Raw genomic sequence first — 26,718 nt, 5'->3', positions numbered from 1 at the left:
TATGAAATCATGATAACGTGCTCCATTGAGCGTAGGTGGAAGAACATGGGGCCCAATCACGACATCTCCAACAATGCCTGCCCAAACGTTCACAGAAAATCTGTGTTGATGACGTGATTGCACAATTGCGTGCGGATTCTCGTCAGCCCACACATGTTGATTGTGAAAATTTACAATTTGATGACGTTGGAATGAAGCCTCATCCGTAAAGAGCACATTTGCACTGAAATGAGGATTGACACATTGTTGGATGAACCATTCGCAGAAATGTACCCGTGGAGGCCAATCAGCTGCTGATAGTGCCTGCACACGCTGTACATGGTACGAAAACAACTGGTTCTCCCGTAGTACTCTCCATACAGTGACGTGGTCAACGTTACCTTGTACAGCAGCAACTTCTCTGACGCTGACATTAGGGTTATCGTCAACTGCACGAAGAATTGCTCGTCCATTACAGGTGTCCTCGTCGTTTCTAGGTCTTCCCCAGTCGCGAGTCATAGGCTGGAATGTTACGTGCTCCCTAAGACGACGATCAATTGCTTCGAACGTCTTCCTGTCGGGACACCTTCGTTCTGGAAATCTGTCTCGATACAAACGTACCGCGCCACGGCTATTGCCCCGTGCTAATCCATACATCAAACGGGCATCTGCCAACTCCGCATTTGTAAACATTGCACCGACTGCAAAATCACGTTCGTGATGAACACTAACCTGTTGATGCTACGTACTGATGTGCTTGATGCTAGTACTGTAGAGCAATGAGTCGCATGTCAACACAAGCACCGAAGTCAACATTACCTTCCCTCAATTGGGCCAACTGGCGATGAATCGAGGAAGTACAGTACATACTGACGAAACTAAAATGAGCTCTAACGTGGAAATTAAGCGTGTCCGGACACATGTCCACATAACATCTTTTCTTTATTTGTGTGTGAGGAATGTTTCCTGAAAGTTTGGTCGTACCTTTCTGTAACACCCTGTATAGAGGGATGTGCTACGCAGTAAAGTGACTTACAGGCTGGAAATAATAAACGCCTTCTGAAGATATATGTTGAAACAACACCACTAAAATATCAGCGTCATAATTATTTAACGTATGAGGCCATATTAAAAGCAACAGTTCAAAGTTCTCTAATGGTTTTAAATGTTGTTTCACGATTATTCGCGGGAATTTCTGCTGCTACGTACTTCGTAATTGCGTTATTTTCTAGTACTTGCCGGTTAGAAATCAACAACTGGTACAAGTGACAGTGTAGTCAGTAAAATTAAATGTTAATAAATATCAGAAAGCGCAGAGCCAGCCGAGGTTATCTGACGTAAAAATTCTTTTAATCGATACGGAAATATTTTTCGACATGATTTAATCATGTTATCATTATACGGACACTAATCTTGCAGACTTTTTAATTATCTTTTTCGTTTCTTGTTTTTTCAGCCACTACCCAAATTCGCTCGCATATGGTATTTGCTTTTTTCGCAGCGGATGCTACGTTTGATCCACAAGACTGGGTACAGTGTACTAGAAGTGAGCGTCTCGACGGAAAGTGTCCTCTGTAGACAGGATATGGTTCTTTGTGTTGTTCTGGACTTACCCGAGCGTCGTATTGACATGGGTCACAAGCTATACAAAATAAAGGAGTAAGTTGGCTATCTGATTCGGCTGCATGTTCCGAATGGGTCTAACTACGACCGTATGAGTTACATGAGGCATCACTTTTATTAATTCCGCACGATTCTTTTATTGTGTTACTACTTTTGTATCCATCCACGCAATAGCGCAGCAATGTTGCACTCACTGCCTCTTTATCGCCATACGCTTTGTTCACAGAAAGCAGCCAGTGTGTGATGTTACGCAACAACGCGAATCCTTCATGACGGCTTCCACAAATAAGCTCGTGTTTGCTGCGGCGGCAATGAGATGGTTACCGTTCTCTAAGCTGACATGGTGCTCCGTCAAATTGCCGACCATTGCGGGCTGGTGCGAAAATATTTTTCCACACAAGCGACGTATCTGTCGCATCCCCCCCTGCTCCCAGACATTAGTTGCCTTTCCTTGGGCTCTTGTTAAGACCTTTAAAAATAGATCTAAACGTTTTGGTCGTGGAAACAGATTGTGTTTCCCTCTGAAATAAGTAGGTGTAAGTTTTGTACCTAGAGGACAGTGTACCTAGAAACATACGATATTGTTTGGACGTTACTTCAGACTACTAAATTACAGGTCCATATCGTCAACGTCGATATGCAGCAGGATTTTGGAACATATATCGCGTTCGAACATTATGAATAACCTCGAAGAAAGCGGTCTATTGGCACACAATCAACATGGGTTTAGGAAACATCGTTCCTGTGAAACCCAACTAGCTCTTTATCCACATGATGTGTTGAGTGCTACTGACAAGGGACTTCAGATTGATTCCGTATTTCTGGATTTCCAGAAGACTTTTGACACTGTACCACACAAGCGGCTCGTAGTGATATTGCGTGCTTATGGAATATCGTCTCAGTTATGCGACTGGATTTGTGATTTCCTGTCAGAGAGGTCAAAGTTCGTAGTAATTGACGGAAAGTCATTGAGTAAAACAGAAGTGATTTCTGGCATTCCCCAAGGTAGTCTTATAGGCCCTTTGCTGTTCCTTATCTATATAAACGATTTGGGAGACAATCTGAGCAGCCGTCTTCGGTTGTTTGCAGATGCTGTCGTTTATCGACTAATAAAGTCATCAGAAGATCAAAACAAACTGCAAAACGATTTAGAAAAGATACCTGTATGTCGCGAAACGTGGAAGTTGACCCTAAATAACGAAAAGTGTGAGGTCACCCACATGAGTGCTAAAAGGAACTCGTTGAACTACGGTTACACGATAAATCAATCAAATAGAAAGGCCGTAAACTCAACTAAATACCTGGGTATTACAAATACGAACAACTTAAATTGGAAGGAACACATAGAAAATGTTGTCGGGAAGGCTAACCAAAGATTGATTTTTATTGGCAGCACACTTAGTAAATGTAACAGAGCTGCTAAGGAGACTGCCTACACTACGCTTGTGCGTCCTCTTTTAGAATACTGCTACGCGGTGTGGGATCCTTACAGATAGGACTGACGGAGTACATCGAAAAAGTTCAAAGAAAGGCAGCGCGTTTTGTATTATCGCGAAATATGGGAGAGAGTGTCACAGAAATAATACAAGATTTGGGCTGGAAATCATTAAAAGAAAGGAGGTTTTCGTTGCGACGGAATCTTCTCACGAAATTCCAGTCATCAACTTTCTTCTCCGAATGCGAAAATATTTTGTTGACACCTACCTACATAGAGAGAAACGATCACCACGATAAAATAATGGAAATCCGAGCTCGTACGGAAAGATATAGGTGTTCGTTCTTTCCGCGCGCTGTACGAGATTGGAATAATAGAGAATTGTTCTTTAGGTGGTTCGATAAACCCTCTACCAGGCACTTGAATGTGATTTGCAGATTATCCATGTAGATGTAGATGTAGATGTAGATGTCTTTAATTTCCTGAGTTAATCTTATATTCATACAAACCTTAACATTCTATAGTTCAACGAAGCTGATGGCGCATTCAGCGCTAAAAGCGTTGCTTAACACACATACTTACGGCTTAAAAATGTCTTCCCATTACTTTTATTCAGTTTATTATTACTTCGTAAACAACCTTATCGGAATGTAACTACGAGAAAGGTCCGCTTATCATGCTTAGGCGTTGAGTTGTTACGAGAGATCGCTGCTCCTCCGAATCACTGTGAAAATTTTTACCGTGACTGGCTCTCGCGTGCAATTGCCTCTTACCTCAGCGACAGCTTGATTCGTTCCCGCCTCCAGTTCCACCCTGCGGAGAGCTCGAAATGAATAGCAAAGCTGCCCATGTATCACCGTAACACCTGCTGGCACCCGAGTCTTGGGTCTGCATTCTAAATTCACGCCTTGTGTCTACAACCAGGCAAGTCGGGATGTATACGGCGTGCTGTAACCATTGCTTATATGACACACGATATACTGTATATGCGTGTGAAAAAGGTAGCTGCTATCGTTACATTAGTGTGAATTTACACAGTTCACTAATTTTCGGTTAATATAAAGTCATTCTTTTAACTGATTATTCACTAAGTCGTGAATAGCTGAAAATCTATCCGTGAGTTTGCATCTTTTATCTCCTGTCTTCAGTAGCAATTTTCTTGCAAGTATATTTTAGTTCGTAGAAAAATTATACAATAACAACATTGCAAAAATTATTCGTCTCTGAATTTTATAAAAGCGAATTATTTATTCGTCGTCACTTACATACAAACCGCAAAGGTGCTGTGAATCAATTTACAAGTGACAATTATTTGTGAAATACTGCTAAAGCAATAAGAAATATATTGTTAAACGAAGAATCAAGCGAAGTAAAATATACTTTATTTTGATGTATTTTTTTCCCTACCGTTAACAGCAGATACACGTAATTTTTACACAAAACAGGCGGCAACGCTGGTAGGGAAGCAGTAACACAGCAGACTGGGCAGACTGGTTCGTGAGGAGAGCGTAATGACTTCGTGTGTGAAGTAGTCATTGGATATAACTTGAGTAACAAATTCATCTGGCACAATTCAGCCCTTTTATAGCGGCCCACGTCGACTGTTGGAGGTGTGATTGTTAACTGGAAGCGGGAAGAAGCAACGACTGCTGTAACAAGACGAGGTAGTTCTGACGTACTGACGCACGGGGACCGATCAGCATTGCGGAGGATGGTGGTAAAAAAATTGCATGAAATCAGCGGAAGGAATCATTAGTGAGTTCCAAAGAGCTACCACAGTGACTGTGCGTAGGGAGTTATAGGGAATAGTGCACAATGGCCGAGCAATTCCTTACAGGCCATATATTTCTACCGTCAATGCTAAGCGAACTGCTGTGGGCAGAGGCCCCAAAGACGTCTCAGAGCCTGTGGGAAAGTCAGAAGGACGTCAACATCTGCAGACATTAACAGCGACAAATCGTCAGCGGTCTCCCACCTGAATGACACATTTCACGCTAATAGCTTTTCCGAGATAGTGCAGCACATGGCCTTCACCGTTTCTAACAGTTTTTTTTCTACCAGTTTCTCTCACCTTTAACGGCAGTAACCGGCAGCAGACTTCCACATTTAATGGAGTGGATATAAGTTCAGAAGTTTTTAGCTAACTTTGCCGATATGTGGCTACGTCATTGTAAACGTTTGTGTGTTATATACAGGGTGTTTCAGATGACACGTATGCCCCTGTAAGTTACAAAATAATAGGTGACAGGAAAATTTATTGTGGTAGGTCCACATATGAAACGTTACACTTTCTGCGGGGCTATGAACATAGTTTATTGATTTCTTTTCCAGAGAGTTACAGCAACCAGACACAATTTTTAAAGAGAATGTTAGTTTTTCCTATTATGTAGCTGCTGTATTTAAACCAGTTCTGTACAAATCAGTTTAAAACACATATCTATCGCGGTTATTTTGGGAACTAGAAAATTTCAGAGACTTAGGGGTGGATGCAACATGCTATACGTAATACTTGGCTCCGCGCAGATGAATGTTGGCGGAATGTTGACGTAAGCTAGGTGTTCCAATGTGAGCCCGTGTTTCTGAGTGCACAACGCAATGCATCCTCTAAATGACCTACTGACGAGACGTAACGTCGACGGTGTCACGGAGCGACAAGCTTCGTCGATGTGTCATCTGAAGTCATTTGTGGTTGTGAGTTCGGTGATACAAACACGACTCCTGGGACATGTCCTAAAAAACAAATCTACTTGTGTTAAATCGGTCGCACGTGCACACCATTCCTGAGGACCTCGGCACCCCAATCATCTTCCGAGGAATCGTTGTCCAGTTCCTGCACAATATCACGCGCAGAACAGGATGGGTGACCATCGTGCTGCATCCTCATACGACCTCCAGTGTCTAGGTAGGCATTTTCAAAGACAGCACCTAAATTTCAACGATGAAAGGTCGGTACAGCTCACCTGTCAGTCTCTCTGCGAAGTTGTATAGACCGATGATTTTATCCCCAATAATTCCACAACAAGCAGTAATGGACCACCTCCGTTATTGATCGACGGAACATACCGACCTAGGATTTTCTGTGGCCCAGTAATACGTATTATGACGTTCACTGCACCATTGTTTGTAAGGCGTCCAGAGTGAAATTATCCAAGGGCCCTTTGCAGAAAGTAACTCTCCGGTTGAAATCCTCCCCAAACAGCATTGGTGACAGGTGGTACGGGTGAAACTTGTGACCCTGTACTGTATGCCACACAGGTATAAATAAGGCTGATACCAGTGACTGCAGCAACGTCTCGTAGGCTGAAACGAGGATCCTGGTGTATTGCATCTACAATAAACACCTCCATCTCTTCTCTTCTCCCTGTTCTTCATCTGTTACTGCCGCGCCTTCTCAAACCACTTATTTGCCGAAGTCGTTGTTCAGCACTTAAGAACGTAATGGCTTCCGGAACTGCTCGACCAGGATGTCTAACAGCAAACGCCATGGCTGCTTCATTAGCATCACGTCGGCATTCGCCGAGCATCAGCAACATGTCAAAGTGCTGGTTGGATGTGTATGCCATTTTTATTCGACGCCGGTATCTGTGGCGCACTGAACTCGTTTGTTTGTGCGGTATGACCTGCCGCGTATATGACAGTGTAAGGCGACGGTCAGCAATCCCATCCATAGGCCATTTAGATGAAGCGTTGTGTTGTGATTTCAAGAACTTGGGCACACATTTGAACTCGCCAGCAGAACATTCATCTACGCACAGCCATTTCCTGCCTGTCACCCATTGTTTTGTAAGTTACAGAGGTGTACATCTTATGTCAAACACGCTGTATACACTGGGAATAATTTTTGGCATAATAGCGCACATATTCAAAACTTAATGAAAGATAGTTTTTTATAATTAATGCCAAAGCAATTAAGACCGACATAGATTTACTTTTAAAAACTTATTTTCATTGGAATTCCACATTTATACACTGCAATTAGTTTCAGCTTACAGTTAGTACCTAGTTGTAATGAAGCTACGTACTTTATCGAGAAATGAAAGAAGGAAACAATGTTGTGTGCCCACATGGAAGATTAAAGTTGTGTTCTCTAACTCTTAAATTTCACGCGTAATGTTCTTACCTACCGAGCTGTTCAGACACTACATTGAAAATTTGATAAATTAAAACGCTGAAGAGCAAATTAATAACTGACGGAAGTATGTCCGTCTTACAATAAAGTATAATTTCAAAGTTTGCATCAGCCAGCCCTCGAACCTGGTTCTTAATAATCTGGAAAGGAGGTTGAACAAGTCAATACAATCTTAAAATTCGTGCCTCATTCCTCCGTCATTCATTAAAACAGAGACTGTATTAATCTTTTCTCTTGGATATAGTTATTTTTAAAATATTTTTTAAAACACGAGGTACCGTTATCTGTATGCCACAAGCGCTACACTTGAAATTTTCTCTCGACGGAGAAGGAATCGATTAGAATGAGCCTTGTACGGATACATACTAAGGGCACTTCATCTCAGGTACAGTGGTTTGGGCTCTAAGTTGTGGAGGTGCTTCGTGGTAAGGATATGGGCCATTAAGTGGGAGAAGAAAGGGGCTACGTATGGATTAAACAGTTTCTGTATCGCTCCCTTGTTTATTACTCTAATAAGCGCATCAGTGTCTCTCGCTGTTATTTTCGGTTGGAAAATAAGGAAAATTACATTCATTGTAGTGCTTAGTAAGGCACATATCGCTTTTTGAAGGCTGGAAACCAAGTATTAAACACACAGCAATATGTCACCATCAGTCACCTGCCTTGCTGCTAAAAAAAAAAATACCTCCTGTGTTACTTAGTCCCACAAAAAGAAAGTAATTTTTGTTATTTAATATGTGAATATGATATATAACGCGTATAAGGATGGCAGAAAGATGAGAGCAAAGCCTGTGTTAATATGTTGAAGACTTCTGGGACACGTTTTATGTTCACGCATTGTGGCGGTTCTGGAGACCAGAAAATTCCTCTGAATGAATCAGTATGGATAGTGCGAAACCCGACTGACGCCGTCTATTCACGAGATCCAGAAGGCAGCAGATACCGGCACCAGGTTGATGCTGTGTTCCTTCATTTCCGGATGTCGTTTGATACGCTACCACATAGTCGCTCAGTGAATCAAATACGTGTCTACAGAATATCTGACCAACTTTGTGTTGTAAACGTTTGTGAAGAGTTCCTTGCAATGTTTTCCGGGAGGAATGGTCAATATTTATGGATATGTCATGAATTATCATTCGAAGAAAAAATGTATAGCAAACACGAGCTCTAAAATGCATATCTTAAGAGGTATGGGCACTTCTTCATCTTTGATACGTGAGACAAACCTCTTCTATTGCAAGCTGTTTGCTTTCAGTATTTAGAGAGGTGGTAATGTGGACCAAAACAGAAAAAAATTCAATAAACATCGGCTCTAAAGAACATACTTTAAGAGCTGTGAGCACGTGTTCATCTTTGCTACTGTGAAACACATCTCTTCTACTGAAGAAGTGCTCATAACGGCATTTTAGGGCCCACGTTTACTGTAATTTCTTGTCGTTTACGTCCATACTACCTCTTCCAAAAATATGGAAAGCAAAGAGCATGCTGTAGAAGAGGTTTGTTTCATGTATCAAAGATGAAGAAGTGCCCATAGCTCTTAACGTATGCATTTTAGAGCCCGTGTTTACGATACCTTTTTTCTCCTAATGAATTTCCTGTCATATCCCTGAACGTTGACCATTCCTTCTGGGGCAACCTGTAGATCAGAGCATGTCATTCCTAACAGAGGCAAAGCTTCCTCCAAGGGAGTCCTATAGTGCCATTACCGTTCACAATATGTATTAACGACCTATTAGATAACGTCGGAATCCTCACGAGGCTGTTCCCGGATGTTGTCTTCGTTTAGAGAGAAGTCGCAACGCTAGAAAATTGTAGCACAATGCAGGGAGACCGAAAGACGATTGACACTTGTGCAGGAATTGACAGTTGATTCTCAGAGTAAACAAATATAAAATATTGTGCACAAATAGACGGAAAGATTCGTTATTGATTACACGATTTCCGAACAGTCACTGGAAGCAGTCACATCCTTTAAATATAAGGGGTTATGCGTATGGAATGATTTAAAGTGAAACGACGTAATAAAATTAATCACAGGAAGGACAGATATCAGACAGAGATTTACTACAAAAATCCTCAGGCAGCGTAGTCCACCCACGAAGGAGGTAACTTACAAAATTCTCGTTTGATAGATAGATGAATATTGTTCGTCAGTCTGAGATCCTTGACAGAAAATATTAAAGACCCAAAGAAAGGCAGCGCGTTTCGTCACGGTTTCGTTTAGTTAGCTAGCACCAACAAGAGAGTCGTTGTGCATCATGATGTGGTTCTTCTTCTTCTTACTTTCTTCCTAGGCTAAAGCCTGTTTCCTTCAGTACCCGGCAGTCTGCCCCGAGGTTGTCGCTGCATATTTTCCTTGGATGGCAATATTTCTTTGACCAGTTCGTGATTTATGTCTTACGATTTTCACAATCTTCCATTTGTCGATCTGGTCGATGTGTTCGTTCCACTCAAGCTTTCTCTTATGTACCCATTCACTGATGGAGCGAACGTTACATCCTCTTCTAGTGCTTTCACTTCTCTAACTCTCAGTCTTCCCTGTAATCCTTTGCAGAATTTTCATTTTCGTTGCTTCCAAAAGTCTTTTTTTATTTTTCCGGTCTTGTCTCAACTGTGTTTATTGTACTTGGTCTTGCTATTCTTTTGTATTTCTTGCCTTTCCTACATGCTTGTTTTTCCAAATAGTATCATTTAAACACCCTGCCACTTTGTTTGCTTTTTCTATTTGTTCTCTAACATCCTTTCTTACATTGACACTGCCGGACAGTTCAATACCACGACATTTAAATGCCATTACCTGTTAAATAATTTTTCCATCGACTTCCAGTTTGTATGCAATTGGTTCCACAGATATGGGTATACATTTGGTTTTTTGCGTGTGTATGACCATGTTTAGGTTTTTGGCTGCCACGATAAATATATGTAAAGTCTCTTCAGGTTATCTTCACTGTTTGTCAGCAGAACTGCATCATCAGCATAACAAATGATTTTTATTTTTACGTCCCCTCATTCTCTAATCACTACCAATCAATAACCTCTTTATCCCCTCGTCCGTGGCTACTTCAAAAAGAGAGTCAGCTTGTGTAATACCACTATTAACTGCTGTGTAGCTAGTTAACATGAAACCAGTTTTCGCCTAGATATGGTTAACTTTTAAAATTCTAAGAGTGTACCTTCGTAGAACAGTCAAGCAATATATTGCTTCCTTTATTCGAGCTCGCTTAGAGGCTTACCAGCAATCGTTCATCCTGCACACCATTCACGATTGGAACAGGAAACGAGAGGGGGGGGGGGGGGGTGAGGAGTTACTGTGGTACACAGAATTCTCTCCGTAATATACCATAAGGTGGCTTGCAGACCACTGATGTAGATCGTGGACATAGGGGTACATATTACTAATAGTGATTTGGTGTGTTCGGCAACGAAGGAATAGCATAATGAAGCCATAATTTATAAAAAAAAAATGCAGAAGTTCCGAGTGGGGAATACATGTGGCAGTTGATGTATGTGAGTGAGTGCCTGTGAGAAAGTCTGAAATTCTGTGTTTCATGTGTCTTCACCTGTTAGATAAACTCCACCGAGATTCAGTGTGTGTGTGTGAGCTGTGGTGTGGTGGTGTGGGCGCAGGGCAGCTGCAGGACATGGTGGAGGCCGCCCGCGACGCCGGCCTCAGGAGCGCCCTGCAGGACCTGGAGGCGCGCGCCGCCGCCTTCGTGCACGACAGGAGCCGCCAGCTGGCCCGCGTCGCCGACCACGCGGGCGCGCAGAGTAAGTGCTGCGCTGACAGACTAACCAGTAAAAGTGACGATTCTGTAAAAATGAGATGTGGGCAGTTCTCTACTAAACATTTTGAGGGAATTTCTGTAGGGGCTACGAAGTCAGCATAGGGAGGTGGTGTCCACTCCTGTCACCTGCTCCTACAGGGAGTTTATTGTACAGGGTTATTACAAATGATTGAAGCGATTTCACAGCTCTACAATAACTTTATTATTTGAGATATTTTCACAATGCTTTGCACACACATACAAAAACTCAAAAAGTTTTTTTAGGCATTCACAAATGTTCGATATGTGCCCCTTTAGTGATTCGGCAGACATCAAGCCGATAATCGAGTTCCTCCCACACTCGGCGCAGCATGTCCCCATCAATGAGTTCGAAAGCATCGTTGATGCGAGCTCGCAGTTCTGCCACGTTTCTTGGTAGAGGAGGTTTAAACACTGAATCTTTCACATAACCCCACAGAACGCATGGGGTTAAGTCGGGAGAGCGTGGAGGCCGTGACATGAATTGCTGATCGTGATCTCCATCGGTTTTCCAATCTCCTGTTTAAGAAATGCCGAACATCATGATGGAAGTGCGGTGGAGCACCATCCTGTTGAAAGATGAAGTCGGCGCTGTCGGTCTCCAGTTGTGGCATGAGCCAATTTTCCGCGGGCTACGCGTGAAACTTTCCCGCACGCGTTCAACTGTTTCTTCGCTCACTGCAGGCCGACCCGTTGATTTCCCCTTACAGAGGCATCCAGAAGCTTTAAACTGCGCATACCCTCGCCGAATGGAGTTAGCAGTTGGTGGATCTTTGTTGAACTTCGTCCTGAAGTGTCGTTGCATTGTTATGACTGACTGATGTGAGTGCATTTCAAGCACGACTTACGCTTTCTCGGCTCCTGTCGCCATTTTGTCTCACTGCGCTCTCGAGCGCTCTGGCGGCAGAAACCTGAAGTGCGGCTTCAGCCGAACAAAACTTTATGAGTTTTTCTACGTATCTGTAGTGTGTCGTGACCATATGTCAATGAATGGAGCTACAGTGAATTTATGAAATCGCTTCAATCATTTGTAATAGCCCTGTACAAGCCACTTGAAAGATGATATAAACGCTTAGGCTCAAAATTACAGACACTGCAGAGCACCCTAAACTGATATTTCAGATAAAGAAATGAACAAGAATTTTTTATGTACTTTTCATGCGCTATCCTTAAAGGTACAGCGGGGCTGTTCGAGTAATGACCCACTGGAGAGGCATGGACTTTTCAGACAAACATCAGTCGAGTTAATGGTGGGGCAAAAGGGGTGCCAGTTCGAAATATAGCATGGATGTAATTAAACTTTCGATACTTCAGCCAGTGTAGACGGAAAACTGTTTATCATATGGGAACCCAACTTTATAACTACAAATATATGTATATGTAGGTCAATACCCGACATTGCGCAGGTATGTATTTACTCCAGCTGAGAGTGTTATTCGACTCGTCTATCAGCCCAGTTCCACCTCCTCCATCTGTCTGTCCATCTTCTCCTTCCCCCTTTCTCTGTCCATCACCTTCTCCCACATCACCATGTTCATTTCCTCCTCTTCCCTTTCTACGTCCATTTCCTCCTCCCACTCTCTTTGTTTATCTTCTCCTACCATCTCTCTGCCGATCCCTTCTTCCCCCTGTGTTTGTCCATCTCCTTCTCTCCCCTTTCTCTCTCCGTTTCCTCCTCCTCTTTCTACCTATCTCCTCCTCCCCGTGTCCATTTCCTCCTTGCCCGTCATTGTCTGTCCATCTCCAAGTTATCATATTCACCTCAATGCGAGGCTGGTGGTTCTTACCATCACGGAATTTCTCTCCATATCGTAAACAGCTTGTGTACCAAATTTCTTTCAAATTGTTCCAGGGATTTATCGTGAGCTTTCTACCCATGTCTTTACTCGCTCTCACACATGTCAAATATATTTGGCGTATTTCTCAGTTTTACACTTATTTCACCGGTATCTCTAGCGAATTTCACTTGCAGTTTCATTTTCACACAACTCAAACTCTATCCATCTCTTTTTCTCTCCCCTATCTGTGTCCATTTCCTCTTTCCCCTCTTTTTTGCCCTTCTCCTCTTCCACCCTTCTTTCTTCTCTTTCTCGCCCCTACTCCAATAGGGGGCTGGTGGTTCCCACCGCCACGGTATTTCTTTCCAGATTGTAGCTAATATGCGTACCAAATTTGGTTGAAATCGTTCCAGGGGCTTAGGACGAGCTTTCTTCCCGTGACTTGGCTCGCACACGCCCATGTCGAATATACTTAACATATTTCACACGTATTTTTACACATATTTCATTGGTGTCTTAATCGGATTTCACCATGCAATTTCATTTTCGTGTAGCGCAAAGTTTATGACGTAGTATCTGCTTAACTATGTGTCGCACAATGATATATTGTTGTACATACATTCAGCAGAAGATCTGGATACTATCTGTGAAAAATGTTGCGAATAGAGTTAGTAGTAACATAGTAATAAATTTAAACGTCTTGCATGATGCTGCAGTTTTTCACGCATATCACTGTTTATGACATATCTCCTGAACTATGCTTCTCAGAATGACATAAAATTGCTGGTACATTCAGTGGATAAAAGTCGCGGATACAGTTAGCAGTAAAGAAGTAATAAATTGAAAAGTAATATTTATATGGCAGTTTTACTGCAAGAACTGTGAAAATGTTGTAAGCAACAAACATTTTCCTGTCACCATTTTGTGGGAGTCGTCAGCGAGAAGAAGTTTCGTAAAGATTTGAAATTATGTGTAAAGTTTGTTGTAAGTTACTAAGTGCTCTCATTTTCAAATACTGGGAATATGGATATACGCGTGTCTTGGGCTACACTGCTTTTCGCCCTATGATAGGTAGGTGGTTCTTACCAGTGTGTGCATTACAGTTGCAGACAGTGAACATGGCTCTGGACAAGGTGAGTAAGGCTTTACTCGTAAAGCTGTTTTGTCAAAACAACAGCAAAACTGCTGCTACTCTTCGCGAGTACCGGCGCATTAAAGGAACGCGGAGAAGTCCCCTTTCCGCATTGTGGTTGAAGAACATGATTCGGAAGTTAACATTAACTGGCGATTTGGGAATTACCCATGGGAGAGGCCGACGGGCAACGGTGTCACAAATGGCTGAAGAAGAAGTTAGTGTGGCCACGGCTGAGAATGCCGGACGTAATGTGCGATCTTGAATCAGTGCACAAGCTGTAACACGATAGCTCAACATTCCATTGTCCACCGTTCGAAAATGCTACGAGCAGTTGTGAAATGGTATCGGTATAAACTTCCAGCCTGTCGTGGAGCAGATGGTCGTCATACGTGGTACAAAAAAATCAAACGCAATTAACATATGTTATCCTCTGATGTGGAAATTAAAATGTGTTTCTTTCAATGATTTATTCTTTTACCTTCCGCGAGTACTTACAATAGTTTCCACGAAGTTTCATTACCCTACGATCAATCGTTTTTCATGGGGCCCTCTCAAGTAGCGGAAGTTTAATTATAACCTCCCTGCACTTGGAAGGGAGCTATGAGTTCAGCATTTGCCCTACAACCTAGGGAAACCTCCCAGAAACTTTAGCCAGGACCAGCGGATGGGAACTGTTTTTAATTTGATTCTGGGACATTATTTCCTAGACCAAAAATATGAAATCTAAGGTATATATAGGTTCAGTTGTATCGACGTGTGTAGGGGTGCAGAGAGACATCGATGTTTCTAGTTGCAAGTCATCGATGTATCGATGTTATTTTGAACGATGTTTTATATCTATATTTTGTATGACATTTAGAACAATGCCCTCGTTTATCAACTGCTATTCACAGTTGAGGATTTCAAGACTCTTAGCAGTTTTTATACTTGTTTGTGAAACTGGTGACCTAGAAACGGGGTATGGATGCGATAAATTGATTGGTTACCAGAAACTTGATCTATTAAATATGTGAAAACTATGAATTGGTGGTTTAATCTTAATTCTGGACAGGTAAATAAATACGTTGTTTGTTGTTCATTATAGAGTAGTTGTTGTTGGTGTTTCTAATACAATTATTCTTCAAAATTACTCAGTTATGAGCTAAATTGTAGTATATTCTTCCCTTACTCCATGAAATATTTTATTGTTTCGTTTCATACATATAGTGATGAATAAGTTTGTATATTCGAGTTGTGTATAAAAATAACTATAGCGGCTCGTATTAGGACAACATTTGACACACAAGGAGACCATGGCTGGACAAATGAGTTTCCCGGGGGATTTTCAGACTGCCGTGGGCAACTGTGTTATCTGTATCTACTTAATGCAGCTCATGGCCTTCTTGTCTGCCAAATATCCCAAGTAAATTGCCTGTATGAATCCCTTAAATATGGTTTTCCAAAAGATACGATTATACTCCGGTTGAAAAGTGAATTAAGCAAATAAATGAGAAGGTGGTTTGAGAATCAAATATAACTCGATTATGGCACTGCCTACTGCATTGGTCTCAAGGTTTAAGATATTACATTTTAAAGTGATCACATACTTAAATGAAATCTCAAAAACCGGCCAAAAAATCGGTAATAAATACGATTCCTCCGACGAGTCAGGATAAAAAAGATAACTACATAGTAGCATGAAGTTTAGGTCGTTGTCGTGTACGGCTACAATGGAGACCGAAGTTCAGATGTATAGTGGTTCATCTGTTGCTCCGATAACTCTAAATCGTATTGACTTGTGGGATGTTCCCGGGACTATATATGTAAGCCATGATATTTACCAGTTGCAGGAAAATCGATGATTACTCAGCAATGTAATCGTTTGAAGGGGAAACGGCCATCGAATCTGTCGTCTTTAATTTAGTTACTGAACAGTGAAGTACGTCTTCGAACCCTAAAACTGAAAAAAAAATATTGATTACTGATCACAGCAATTACGTTGTTATCTACTATAATTGTGTTTAGATTTGTGTTAGTTTAAAGTTTATAATAAAATATAGAACTGTAATCAGCTGTCATTTCATCTAAAATTGTAATAGCAGTTAGTTAATTTCTTTCACATGTACACTTCATAGTACGGTAAAAACGTACAAAGCAATAGTTTTTCGTCGAAGTAAAAATCTGAAAAACTATCAGTCTTATCATACATCGATGTTCCCCTCGGAACATCAATACATCGAACTATCGATGTTTATCAAAACGATGCATGTATCCCTAGACGTGTGCAATGTGAGAGGTTCATACTGTGCAATGTATGTCAGGCACATATTTATAAACTGCACTTAATGACCAACAAACTGCGCACAGCATGACATTGGTGGCGCTACGTTGAAAAACAATATACTCGGTGACATTTACGATCATTAACAGTTCGTGACTGATTGTCAATATCGAGCGTTACTCATCACCAGAATTTACGGATATGCATGTAATGTAAGGTGCAGCCAGATGTACAGAGAGAAATTTCGCAGTAGACTTCGTCCAAATGGCAATAAACTAGTGAACACCCGATTCTTTAAAGACTCGAACTCCAATGAACAACACAGCTTCTAAAATCTATTAACAAGTGAGTTAATGTGTTACATATTTGACGTTAAGCATTGAAGCGAGAAGAAGTTAGGAAAAGTTTCGAAATTATGTTTAAAGTTTCTTGGAAGTTCTCATTAGAAAACACCGAATGGATATAGTGTGGGTAATTTGCGCTCCATTTTAAGCAAAAGCTAGTTTTTCACGCCGCTCGATGTTCATGACGTCATATCTCTTGAACGATGTGTCGTACGATGATTTAATTTTGGTGTAAAGTTTATTGTATGGTGTCAAGAGGTCCCATTCTCAAATACTGGATGACTGAAGTCCAGGAATTTGCGCACCGTCAGTTACGCTGCCTGAACGCAAACACACACTTTCTAACTGTAATACTTAAAAATCAAATTCTTGTTGGCCCTAGAAGCCATTGGATAGGCAACCTGCAAGAGGTTCTGAGTTTCGGGATATACCGGCTACGTCGCCTAAGAATCGTCAGGTGCATTTTCGTTGGTGTTTCGGCAGATATTTGCAATTTCGTTATTCCAATATGTAGATGGTATCAACCCTAAACAAATACTGCGTATCACGCATTTCATGCAACACCCAGCGTCGATGGAAAGCGTCTCTGTGTTTCCCATAGCACTAGACTAATTTAGGGTCGCATTATCAAATGGGCACGTAAAATTCCACTTTAAAAAAATTTTGTTTCTAAACGGAAGCAAACTGACGCTTCGTGACGTTGGGCGTCGCATGAATGACGTGATGACCAGTATTTCTTGGGCTGACACTATCTACATATGGCAAAAACTGAATTGTTAATATCTGGCGAAACGCTAGAAAAAATGCGCCTCACGACTTTTAAGAGAGACACCCTGTATATGATAGCAGCCTGTGGCATTATGGGCCGGGAGACCCATCTGGGGTAGTTCGGTCGCCGAGTGCAAGTCTTTTTAAGTGAAGTCACTTAGGCGACTTGTGCGTCGATAATGATGAAAATAATGTAACGCAGTACTCAGTCCCCGAGCGGATAAAATCTCATACCTAGGTGGGAATCGAAACCGGATTTCCCATACGGCAGTCGGCCATGCTGGCCTTTTTTATTTAACACAATTTTATTTATCATTCTTCTTCATAACTTACATGATTATTAACTACTCCATATAACTAACGTAATTATTCTTTAACATAAAGGATATTTGTCTTTAATATTATTACAAAATAAAACTTTTCCTTGAGACAATGAGTAAAAAATTGGCACATTCAGCTTCATAGTTTGTCATCCGTTTAAGTTCATGATGATCTGTCGCGAGGAACGCCCAAAAGTCCTGTTGAGTCTTTTCCTCGCAGTCAAAAAGTTCTCCTTTGAGGGCGTTGCTGCAGTGTATATCCATTTTAGAGCGACTCCATTGTTGGTACGGCATAAAGGGGATGGACCCAGACAATCATTGTAGGTCATACCACTCGCTCCTTCCGGCTCCTTGATCTTTCCATTACCATCTGCGCTCGTACTGTCCGCCTCTCCCCAACCCTCACCTACCTTGGACTCACCATTGACCTTCACCTCACCTGGATCCTTCATCTCTGCTCTATCCAATCGAAAACCTACAAACCCCTCCCTGTCCTTAACCTCCTCTCTGGCCGGACATGGGGATTGAACCCCTCTACCATCCTCCACACCTACAATGCCAGTCCTGCCTGCATATCCGCTCCCCCAATTCTATAAATCCCTCCATATCCTCGAGCTCCTCTTCACCTCCTGTCGACTTGATCCCCCTCATCCCCTGGTTGCTCCTCTCCAATCCCCGCCCACTGCCACACCTTCACCATTGTGTCCCCCCTACCCTCCACCTCTACGCCCTTCATCTCCTTTCCCGAGGTGGCTTCCATCAACTGCCCCGCTGCCTGATACACTCTCTCCCCCCTATCAACAATGATCCTCACCTACCCCTCCCTCCCTCTGTCCTTTTCCCGGGCTCCCTCTCTGCCTCCCTTCCATCCTGTTTTTTTTTTTCACCTACCCACTCGTCGATTCCATTCTCTCCTCCTGGGTCCTTTTTCTTTCCCCTCCACTGCCTTCCCCACTCCTTTTCGCGTCCGCCCTGCCCTCCCCTTTTCCTGTGTCCTCTCCCTCCATCGGCTCCCCCCTTTTTCCTTTCCTCTTCTCCCCCCTTTTTTCCTGTCATCGGTCCGGGTCCTCCCCCTACCCCCCCCCCCTCCTGTCTGCCGCAGTGTCTCCTCTATAGTGCTGTTTTAAGTGCATGTTCAGTGTTGTGTGTCCCATGGCAGTGTTGCGAACAGACAACATACTGTCGCTAGGCGTGCTTTTAAACTGTTGCGAACAGAAGCCAAACTGTCGCCATGTTTTTTTATTGTATCTGTCTATTTACTGTGTGTTTTAATCAGCATCACCGACACTTTGTTTTTATATTCTCTTCGCAATTTTTCGCCTTGTTCCAGTTTCAATCAGTCACCGTTTTATCACCTGTTTTTATTTTTATGATATCTCCTAATTTTGTTTTTAACTTTTGTGTAGGCTGCAGAGTGGCATATTAGGCTTCTGCCAGCCTCGCCCCCCCCCCTCCAACCCCTCTGGGGGGGGGGGGGGAATCGAAATCCAATAAAGAAAAAAAGGGAGGGACCAGTGCGGCACTCGTGTACTTCCGACGTGAGTGGGATAAATGCGGAAACGTGAACTATGGTGACATTATAACCAAATGCGTCGGAACAGAACCAACGTGTTTTTACTCTTTTTCTTGTCTGCCAGAATAAACACCATTAGACATTTGTTGGTCAATGTAGAACTTATATGGGGCAGCTTGTCTGTCGAAAACCACCGTTACGGAATGGTGTGCGAAGATGTGTTGCTGCTCCTTGATAACGCACGTCCCCATATCACAAATGTCGGAAGGCAGAAATTACACCAACTCATACGGGAGACACACGACCACCCGCCGTGTAGTCCTGACCATTCCCCAGGCGATTGTCACACCTTCGGCCCCCTAATAAAGGCCTTGAAGCGTCGATGTCAGACGGGGATGTGCGGCAGGATGCGGACTTCTTCACGCAGCAAACCCGATGTTTTACCGGAAGGGTGTCTTCGACCTGATGCATCAGTAGTAAGACTGCCTCAGTGATCCCGATGGTTTTGCCGATTGGCGTACCGACTCTGGAGGGTACGGCCTTCGAACGGAAACTTTTTGATGGCCCGCTATAACATACCATATGATAGTTTAGACAGTTCATTGCGTTCCTCTTCACTTTGGAAAATCGGACATCAGTTGGGTTGAGTAAATCCGCTGTGTCCTCGCCCGGTTGGCCGCGCGGTCTAACGCACTGCGTTCCGGGCGGGATGGCGCGCCTGGTCCCCGGCACGAATCCGCCCGGCGGATTTGTGTCGAGGTCCGGTGAACCGGCCAGTCTGTGGATGGTTTTTAGGCGGTTTTCCATCTGCCTCGGCGTATGCGGGCTGGTTCCCCTTATTCCGCCTCAGCTACACTATGTCGGCGATTGCTGCGCAAACAATTTCTCCACGTACGCGTACACCACCATTACTCTACCACGCAAACATAGGGGTTACACTCGTCTGGTGTGAGACGTTCCCTGGGGGGTCCACCGGGGGCCGAACCGCACCGTAACCCTGGGTTCGGTGTGGGGCGGCAGAGGGGTGAAGTGGACTGCGGTAGTCGTCGTGCGTTTGTGGACCACTGCGGCTGCATCTGGGACGGAGGCTCCCCGTCGTTTCTAGGTTCCCGGTTAACATACAATACAGTACAATCCAAATCCGCTGTTGTTATTGTACAGGGTGCTATCCACTTGATACTCGGCAGCACCGTTCCAATTCCATTCAATGTTCCTTCCTCGTTTATACATGTAAATCTACGTTCCTCACTGTCGATAAGATTACATGTGGAGCGCAAGGGCGAATCGGTGAGGTATATTGTGTATAGAGAATGAGATTTTCACTCTGCAGCAGAGTGTGCGCTGATATGAAACTTCCTGGCAGATTAAAACTGTGTGCCGGACCGAGACTCGAACTCGGGACCTTTCATATCAGCGCACACTCTGCTGCAGAGTGAAAATCTCATTCTGGAAACATCCCCTAGGCTTTGGCTAAGCCATGTCTCCGCAATATCCTTTCTTTCAGGAGTGCTAGTTCTGCAAGATTCGCAGGAGAGCTTCTGTAAAGTTTGGAAGGTAGGAGACGAGGTACTGGCAGCAGTATAGCTGTGAGGACGGGGCATGAGTCGTGCTTGGGTAGCTCAGATGGTAGAGTACTTGCCCGCGACAGGCAAAGGTCCCGAGTTCGAGTCTCGGTCCGGCACACGGTTTTATTCTGCCAGGAATTTTTATATTGTGTATAGTTTGAAATTAGTTGGAATTTTGCTATTGACGGCGGTGTACCGCTGGACCCTAACGCTCATTGTTAAATATTGGTTCTGAGTATTGTTGCATACCGCTTGCTACTTTGTACTCTTGTATTTCTCTTCTCTAATGTTCCCAGCTTTGTGTTACGTTAACATATTGTATATATTACCTTACGTTTGTCAGTTTGTTATCGGTCGTTGCCACTTGCATATAGCTGTAATCAATGAGAAAATGCTTTAAATGATAGTACGCTCGGTATACGGTTGAGGCTGATAGGCGGAATAAGGCTAACTGGTGCCACTTCATTTAATAAATGTGCGGTGAGGCTAGTACGCATATTTCTCCACTTCAATAAAATCTTTTCGGTTTACAAGCCCCGTCACTTCGAATAAACCACTCGAGCTTTCGGTAGGTGTCTCGTCCATCGTCATCAGGAGGTAAAATCACTGAGTGCCATGGCTGTGTTCCGCTTATACAGATATAATGGGGGCGTCTGGAAGCTTTCAGAGAGGGCCGGAGTGACGCATGCGCGAAAGGCATGTTTGGTAGCTCGTAGCAACTCCGTCCAGCCGCTGGAACTGGATCTACGAGAAAATCGGGGTCTGCAACGCACTTGTGACGTCACATTAGTAGGCTTGTCCGCCCCACTTCGCGAAAGCTAGGGTCTGTGAAGAGGCACGGGAAAGGTAGTCACTAAACGTCTTAACTTTGTCGTGTGCCATCGAGAGCTTGCAGACATTTAAAGCCAGTCAAGAATTAGTAAACTCGTCTGAAAAATTTACTCGCTCCTCACCAGAGACAGCTACTGGCACTCGTAAGTCATGGAGACTCACGCACCATGACGTTCGCGCCATGGGCTGTCTTTCTCGTGGGCCTGACGCGGTGCCGAACGACGTCTCACGACGCGAAGGACTGGTGCCAAGTTTGAAACTGACGCTCCCGTGTGTCCCTATAAACGTCAAGCCTATGCCTTTGCTTTCACTCAATGTCCAAAGCCCGCAGCCCCCCCCCCTCCCCCCCTTGCCCTTCTGAGTGTGTACCTCTGGTCTCTGTTGAAGCCGCTGTTGTTTATTGTTTATTCTCAATTCGGCCGCTTCTTTGATAACAGAACCCCAGAACTCTAGTCTTTTCAAATTGTACTTTATGCCCATTTTCTAGACAATGTTCATCCACAGCCGACTTGTTAAGTTCCCTTTAATGTGTCGTGAATGCTCTGCACAACCCTCAGCAACAGTGCGAATGCTTTGACCTATGAACAGCGTAAATGCCACCATATTCTCAGGGTACACCATATACGCCATGAACTCGAAGATCTGTGTTATATTTAAAGGGCGTAACATATCTATTATCTTCGAGGCGAGCCAGAATACTGATCTCAGTCCATGAACTTTCAAGCATGCATCCTACCTTGTTAGTAGTTGCTCTACAGTATCGAAAGCTTTTTCAGTTTCTCCCTTGCTACCTCGCACTTCATCAGCCCCTTCTTTTAGCTCCTTATTTTACCTACTCTGTCTTGTGTTTCTGGGATATATCTGTTGCTCCGGGATGTGCAATAAGGTATTTCTTTCTTTTCTGGCGACAATGGCGTCATTTATTTATCCGGTTTTTCCTTTGCTGCAGTCTTCAACTTGCCCAGACTCTTACGTGTGGTTTCCCATGTTCGGTTTCAGAAGAAGTGAGTCTAGTTGAGGGGTCCCTGTCTGTGCATGTTTCTTGTGGGATACCTTGCGATTTCCCTAATTATAAGGGGGCGACGTTGCCATGAGCTATTCTTGCACTTACCTCGATACAATAACAGTTCTTTCTCGAAAGTGGAGCACAGCAAGCATCGCCGCAGCGAAAATAAATCGAAATGTTAACTTAAAAATGATAGTCAAATGCGTGTGTACCGACGCGTGCAATGCGAACACAAGCAGCATTAAATTTCTTACACGGGAGTAATTTTGAGTACTAATGTTCTACAAATGATTTTTCTCAAAGAATTTTATAGCAAAGAATTAATTTATAACTTTCTTTTAAGATCGTGAACAATATTGACTTCATACAAGAATGAATGGTTTTAGAAACAATTCAAACTGATTGATTATTCAAAAAATTCCTTTACACGAAAAATTAACTTACCCAAAATGATCTTTTTTTCTTTATTTAGAAAATGCTAACTGCACACTAGTACGAAAAGCTACGGATTTACCTTGAATTAAGTTCTTCACAAAATTCTTTTCAAAATTCATAAATGCTCTCATCATCATTTTATTGAATCATTTCCAGCATAATTGTATTCAATATTTAGCAGCTCAATTTCAGATAGAATTATCCCGACCTTGCAGTCCTACGTCTACTACCCAACACATCTCGACTAACAATATACTCTCTCTGAGCGCAGTTAGGAAGAGACGGTGTAACAACGCAACCGAAACTCGCGGATCAACAAGTCGTGCTCTCAGACAGATGCATCTTGATAAATGAAAGTAAGGGAGTTAACAATTCTGTAAAACCCAAGATGACATACACACTTGACAAGGTAGTGAGTAGAACTGGGAAAAAGTAATTTACTGTACAACCTGACTGAAGGAAGGGACTGATTGCAGGGCACATCCTGAGGCATGTGGTTATGAGGGTAACTAAAGGCGAGGGATATAAATTGTGAAGAGAGATCAAGGAATGGTTACAGTAAGGAGGTTCAAATGGATGTAATATGCAGCAATTGCTACTCATAAATGTAGAGGCTTGCATAGGCTAGACTGGCATGGAGAACTGCATCAAACCAGTCTTCAGACAGAAGACCAAAACAAAATTTATCTTCGTTTATTTAATAAGACTAAAAACAGCCGACCAGTTGCAATGGATAAAGAAATCTTTACCTAGGTTTCAACAGATTTAAATCTGTCTTCTTCACAAGGCGGCAGTTTTACATTAGTATGGACTGATGTATCATCGTCGTTTTTACAAATATCTGCATAGATCCATTTGTCCAAATTAAAATATAGCCCTGAAACGACGATGATACATCAGTCCATACTAATGTAAAATTGCCGCCTTCTGAAGAAGACAGATTTAAATCTGTTGAAACCTAGGTAAAGATTTCTTTATCCATTGCAACTGGTCGGCTGTTTTTAGTCTTATTACGTGGAACCGTTGCTGTTGCGCAGCTATGTTTAAAATACTTCGTTTATTTATTTATTTCACGAGCAAGTGTACATGCACATTAACGGTTGGGGTATGTGGTTTCATCAGTGTTCCTTCCCCAACTTATAACATCTTATGATTTTAATTTGTGTGGTAACAATAAGATGAAGAAAGAATCAATAAATGTTAATAAATGAAAGTGGTCGAACTTAGATCAATTTATGGGTCAAGGACTGTGCTAAATACACCCAACAGGAAGTGGTGGTGTCGCAAGTCGGATGTATACGACAGACTTGGCTGCGCTTCCAATGTTTATATTGGAATTAGTTTCGAAGACGAGGTGTCGTGCGACTTAGAACAGCACTGCCACGGCCCCGTGTGGGAGCGACCCGTGTAGCAGCGAGCACGCGTGTTGCAGTGCTGCAGCTCGCGCAGCCACGGCTGTGGCGCGGCCTGGGCCGGCACGGCGCTTCGCCGCTAGTGGCGCCAGCGCAGCCTGGCGCGCTCACCGCCAGTTCACTGGCGAGCCTGCTGGTGCAGCGCTGGCCCTCCGAGGCCGACTCCGACCTGTGCCTGCGCGGCCTGCTGGACGGCTGCGGCGTCTCCGGCGGCTGCTGGAGGGTCGAGACCAGCAGCGTGCCGGTCCCCAGGGGCTACTCCACCACGCACCGCCTGCTCTTCTACTCCGTCGCCTGGAGGGTAAGCTCTACTTTCCACACATTTATTGTATTTTCCTCTTTCAGTTTCGATTTCTATTGGAGGGGGCTGTGTTTATCTATCATCAAACATAACAAATCATCAACATAACAAATTACAAGCAGCAGGTATTTTCTGTGATTTGTCAAAGGTATTTGATTGTATGAACCATAACATCCTTTTTAAATAAATTAGAATTCTATGGTGTCATGGGCAGTGCTGCAAAATGGTTCAAGTCATACTTCGCTAACAGGAAACAAAGGGTGTCAGTGCAAGGGACTAGTGAATTAAGTCATCATCGGAATGGGAAGAAATTACGTGTGGTGTCCCACAAGGATACATCTTAGGCCCATTGCTTTTTCTTGTGTACAGTAATGATCTCATATCAGTTACACTGCCAGAAGCAGAGTTCGTTTTTTGCAGATGACACAAGTATTGCAATAAATAGCATGTTGAGTGTAGTTCTAGAAATATCTGCTAATGATATTTTCATGGATATTAATAAATGATTTAAAGCCAACTCACTGACATTATACTTCGAAGAGACTCACTATATGCAATTCAGAACCTGTAAGAGGTTTCCACCCAGCATATGCATAAAGTATGAAGGAGAGCAGATAGAAGAGGTTGACAGTCTTAAATTCCTCAGATTACAACTTGATAATAAATTGAGTTGGGAGAAGCACACCACAGAACTGCAGAAACGCCTTAACAAATCTGTATTTGCAATTCGAGTGTTAGCTGACACAGGCGACATAAAAATGAAAAAGCTTGCATACTTTGCCTACTTTCATTCCATAATGTCATATGGTATGATATTTTGGGGTAACTCTTCAAGTCAAACAAAAGTTTTCAGGGTCCAAAAGCGTGTAATACGGATTATTTGTGGAGTAAATTCATGGACGTCCTGTAGAAACCTGTTCAAAGAACTGGGTATACTAACTACTGCCTCTCAGTATATTTACTCCTTAATGAAATTTGTCCTAAATAATATATCTCTTTTTCCAACAAACAGCTCAGTTCATACATACAATACCAGGAACAAAAATGATCTGCAGAAGGACTTAAAAGCACTTACTTTAGTTCAAAAAGGGGTCCACTACTCAGGAACACTCATCTTCAATAATTTGCCAGCAAACATAAAAAATTTAGTTACAAATAAAGATCAATTTAAAAGGAGCCTGAAAGACTTACTAGTGGCCAACTCCATCTACTCTATTGATGAATTTTTTAACAGAAACAAATGATGTATTGTATATACCCAAACTATTAGTATTGTTATTCCAGCTTAAAAAAAATTGACATGTTCCACATCCACGAGGATCTCCTCAGCACGGATCTATGGAAGGAAAACTAAACTTATCTAATCTAATCTAAATATTTCTTTCTTTATTGATCATTTATTTCCCACTCCATGGGTTGAACGGTGGCAGCAACCAAGTTGCTGCTGTTCAGTCAACTGCCTTTAAAATATATACATCATCGCCGTCTTACATACAGTGATTGGGACTGTCTGTTCCGTCTTCACACGTTTACACTGAGGTGACAAAAGTCGCGGAACTCCTTTCACCCGTTGTAGTGCAGCAGCTCAGCATGTCATCGACTCAACAAGTCGTTGGAAGTCCCTTGCACAAATATTGAGCCCCTCTGTAGCTGTCCATAACAGCGAAAGTGTTGTCGATGTAGGATTTTGTCCACGAACTGACCTCTCGATTATGTACCATAAATCTTCGATGGGACTCATGTCGGGCAATATGGGTGGACAAATCATTCGCTCAAATTGTCTAGAATGCTCTTCAAACCAGTCACGGATAACTGTGGTTCGGAAACGTGGTGCATTGTCATCCATAAAAGTTCCGTCGTTTTTTGGGAAAATAAAGTCCATGAATGGCTAAAAAATGCTCTCCAAGTACCCGAATATAACCATTTCTAGTCAATGACTGGTTCAGATGGATCACAGGACCCAGGCCATTCCATGTAAACTCAGCGCACACCGTTTGTAGCCAGCACCAGCCTTGTTGACAGATTGGATCCATGGCTTTGTGCGGTCTGCGACATATTCCAACACTACTATCAGCTCTTAC

General features: G+C 42.9%; 1 protein-coding gene across 1 annotated transcript in view; it reads left to right on the top strand.

Annotated features, from left to right (window-relative positions):
- LOC126161261 (UPF0764 protein C16orf89 homolog) overlaps window positions 1-26,718 on the top strand; it is a 54,605-nt gene that overhangs the window by 6,482 nt on the left and 21,405 nt on the right. Inside the window, exons 2-3 of the mRNA XM_049917000.1 lie at window positions 10,794-10,934; window positions 24,357-24,637. Of these exons, the coding sequence (XP_049772957.1) occupies window positions 10,794-10,934; window positions 24,357-24,637 (422 nt within the window). The remainder of the gene's footprint in view (window positions 1-10,793; window positions 10,935-24,356; window positions 24,638-26,718) is intronic.

Source organism: Schistocerca cancellata, chromosome 2 (assembly GCF_023864275.1).
Source record: "Schistocerca cancellata isolate TAMUIC-IGC-003103 chromosome 2, iqSchCanc2.1, whole genome shotgun sequence".
Taxonomy (NCBI): Eukaryota; Metazoa; Arthropoda; class Insecta; order Orthoptera; family Acrididae; genus Schistocerca; species Schistocerca cancellata.
Note: the sequence above shows the minus strand (reverse complement) of the source record. Positions and strands in the feature narration are given on the sequence as shown.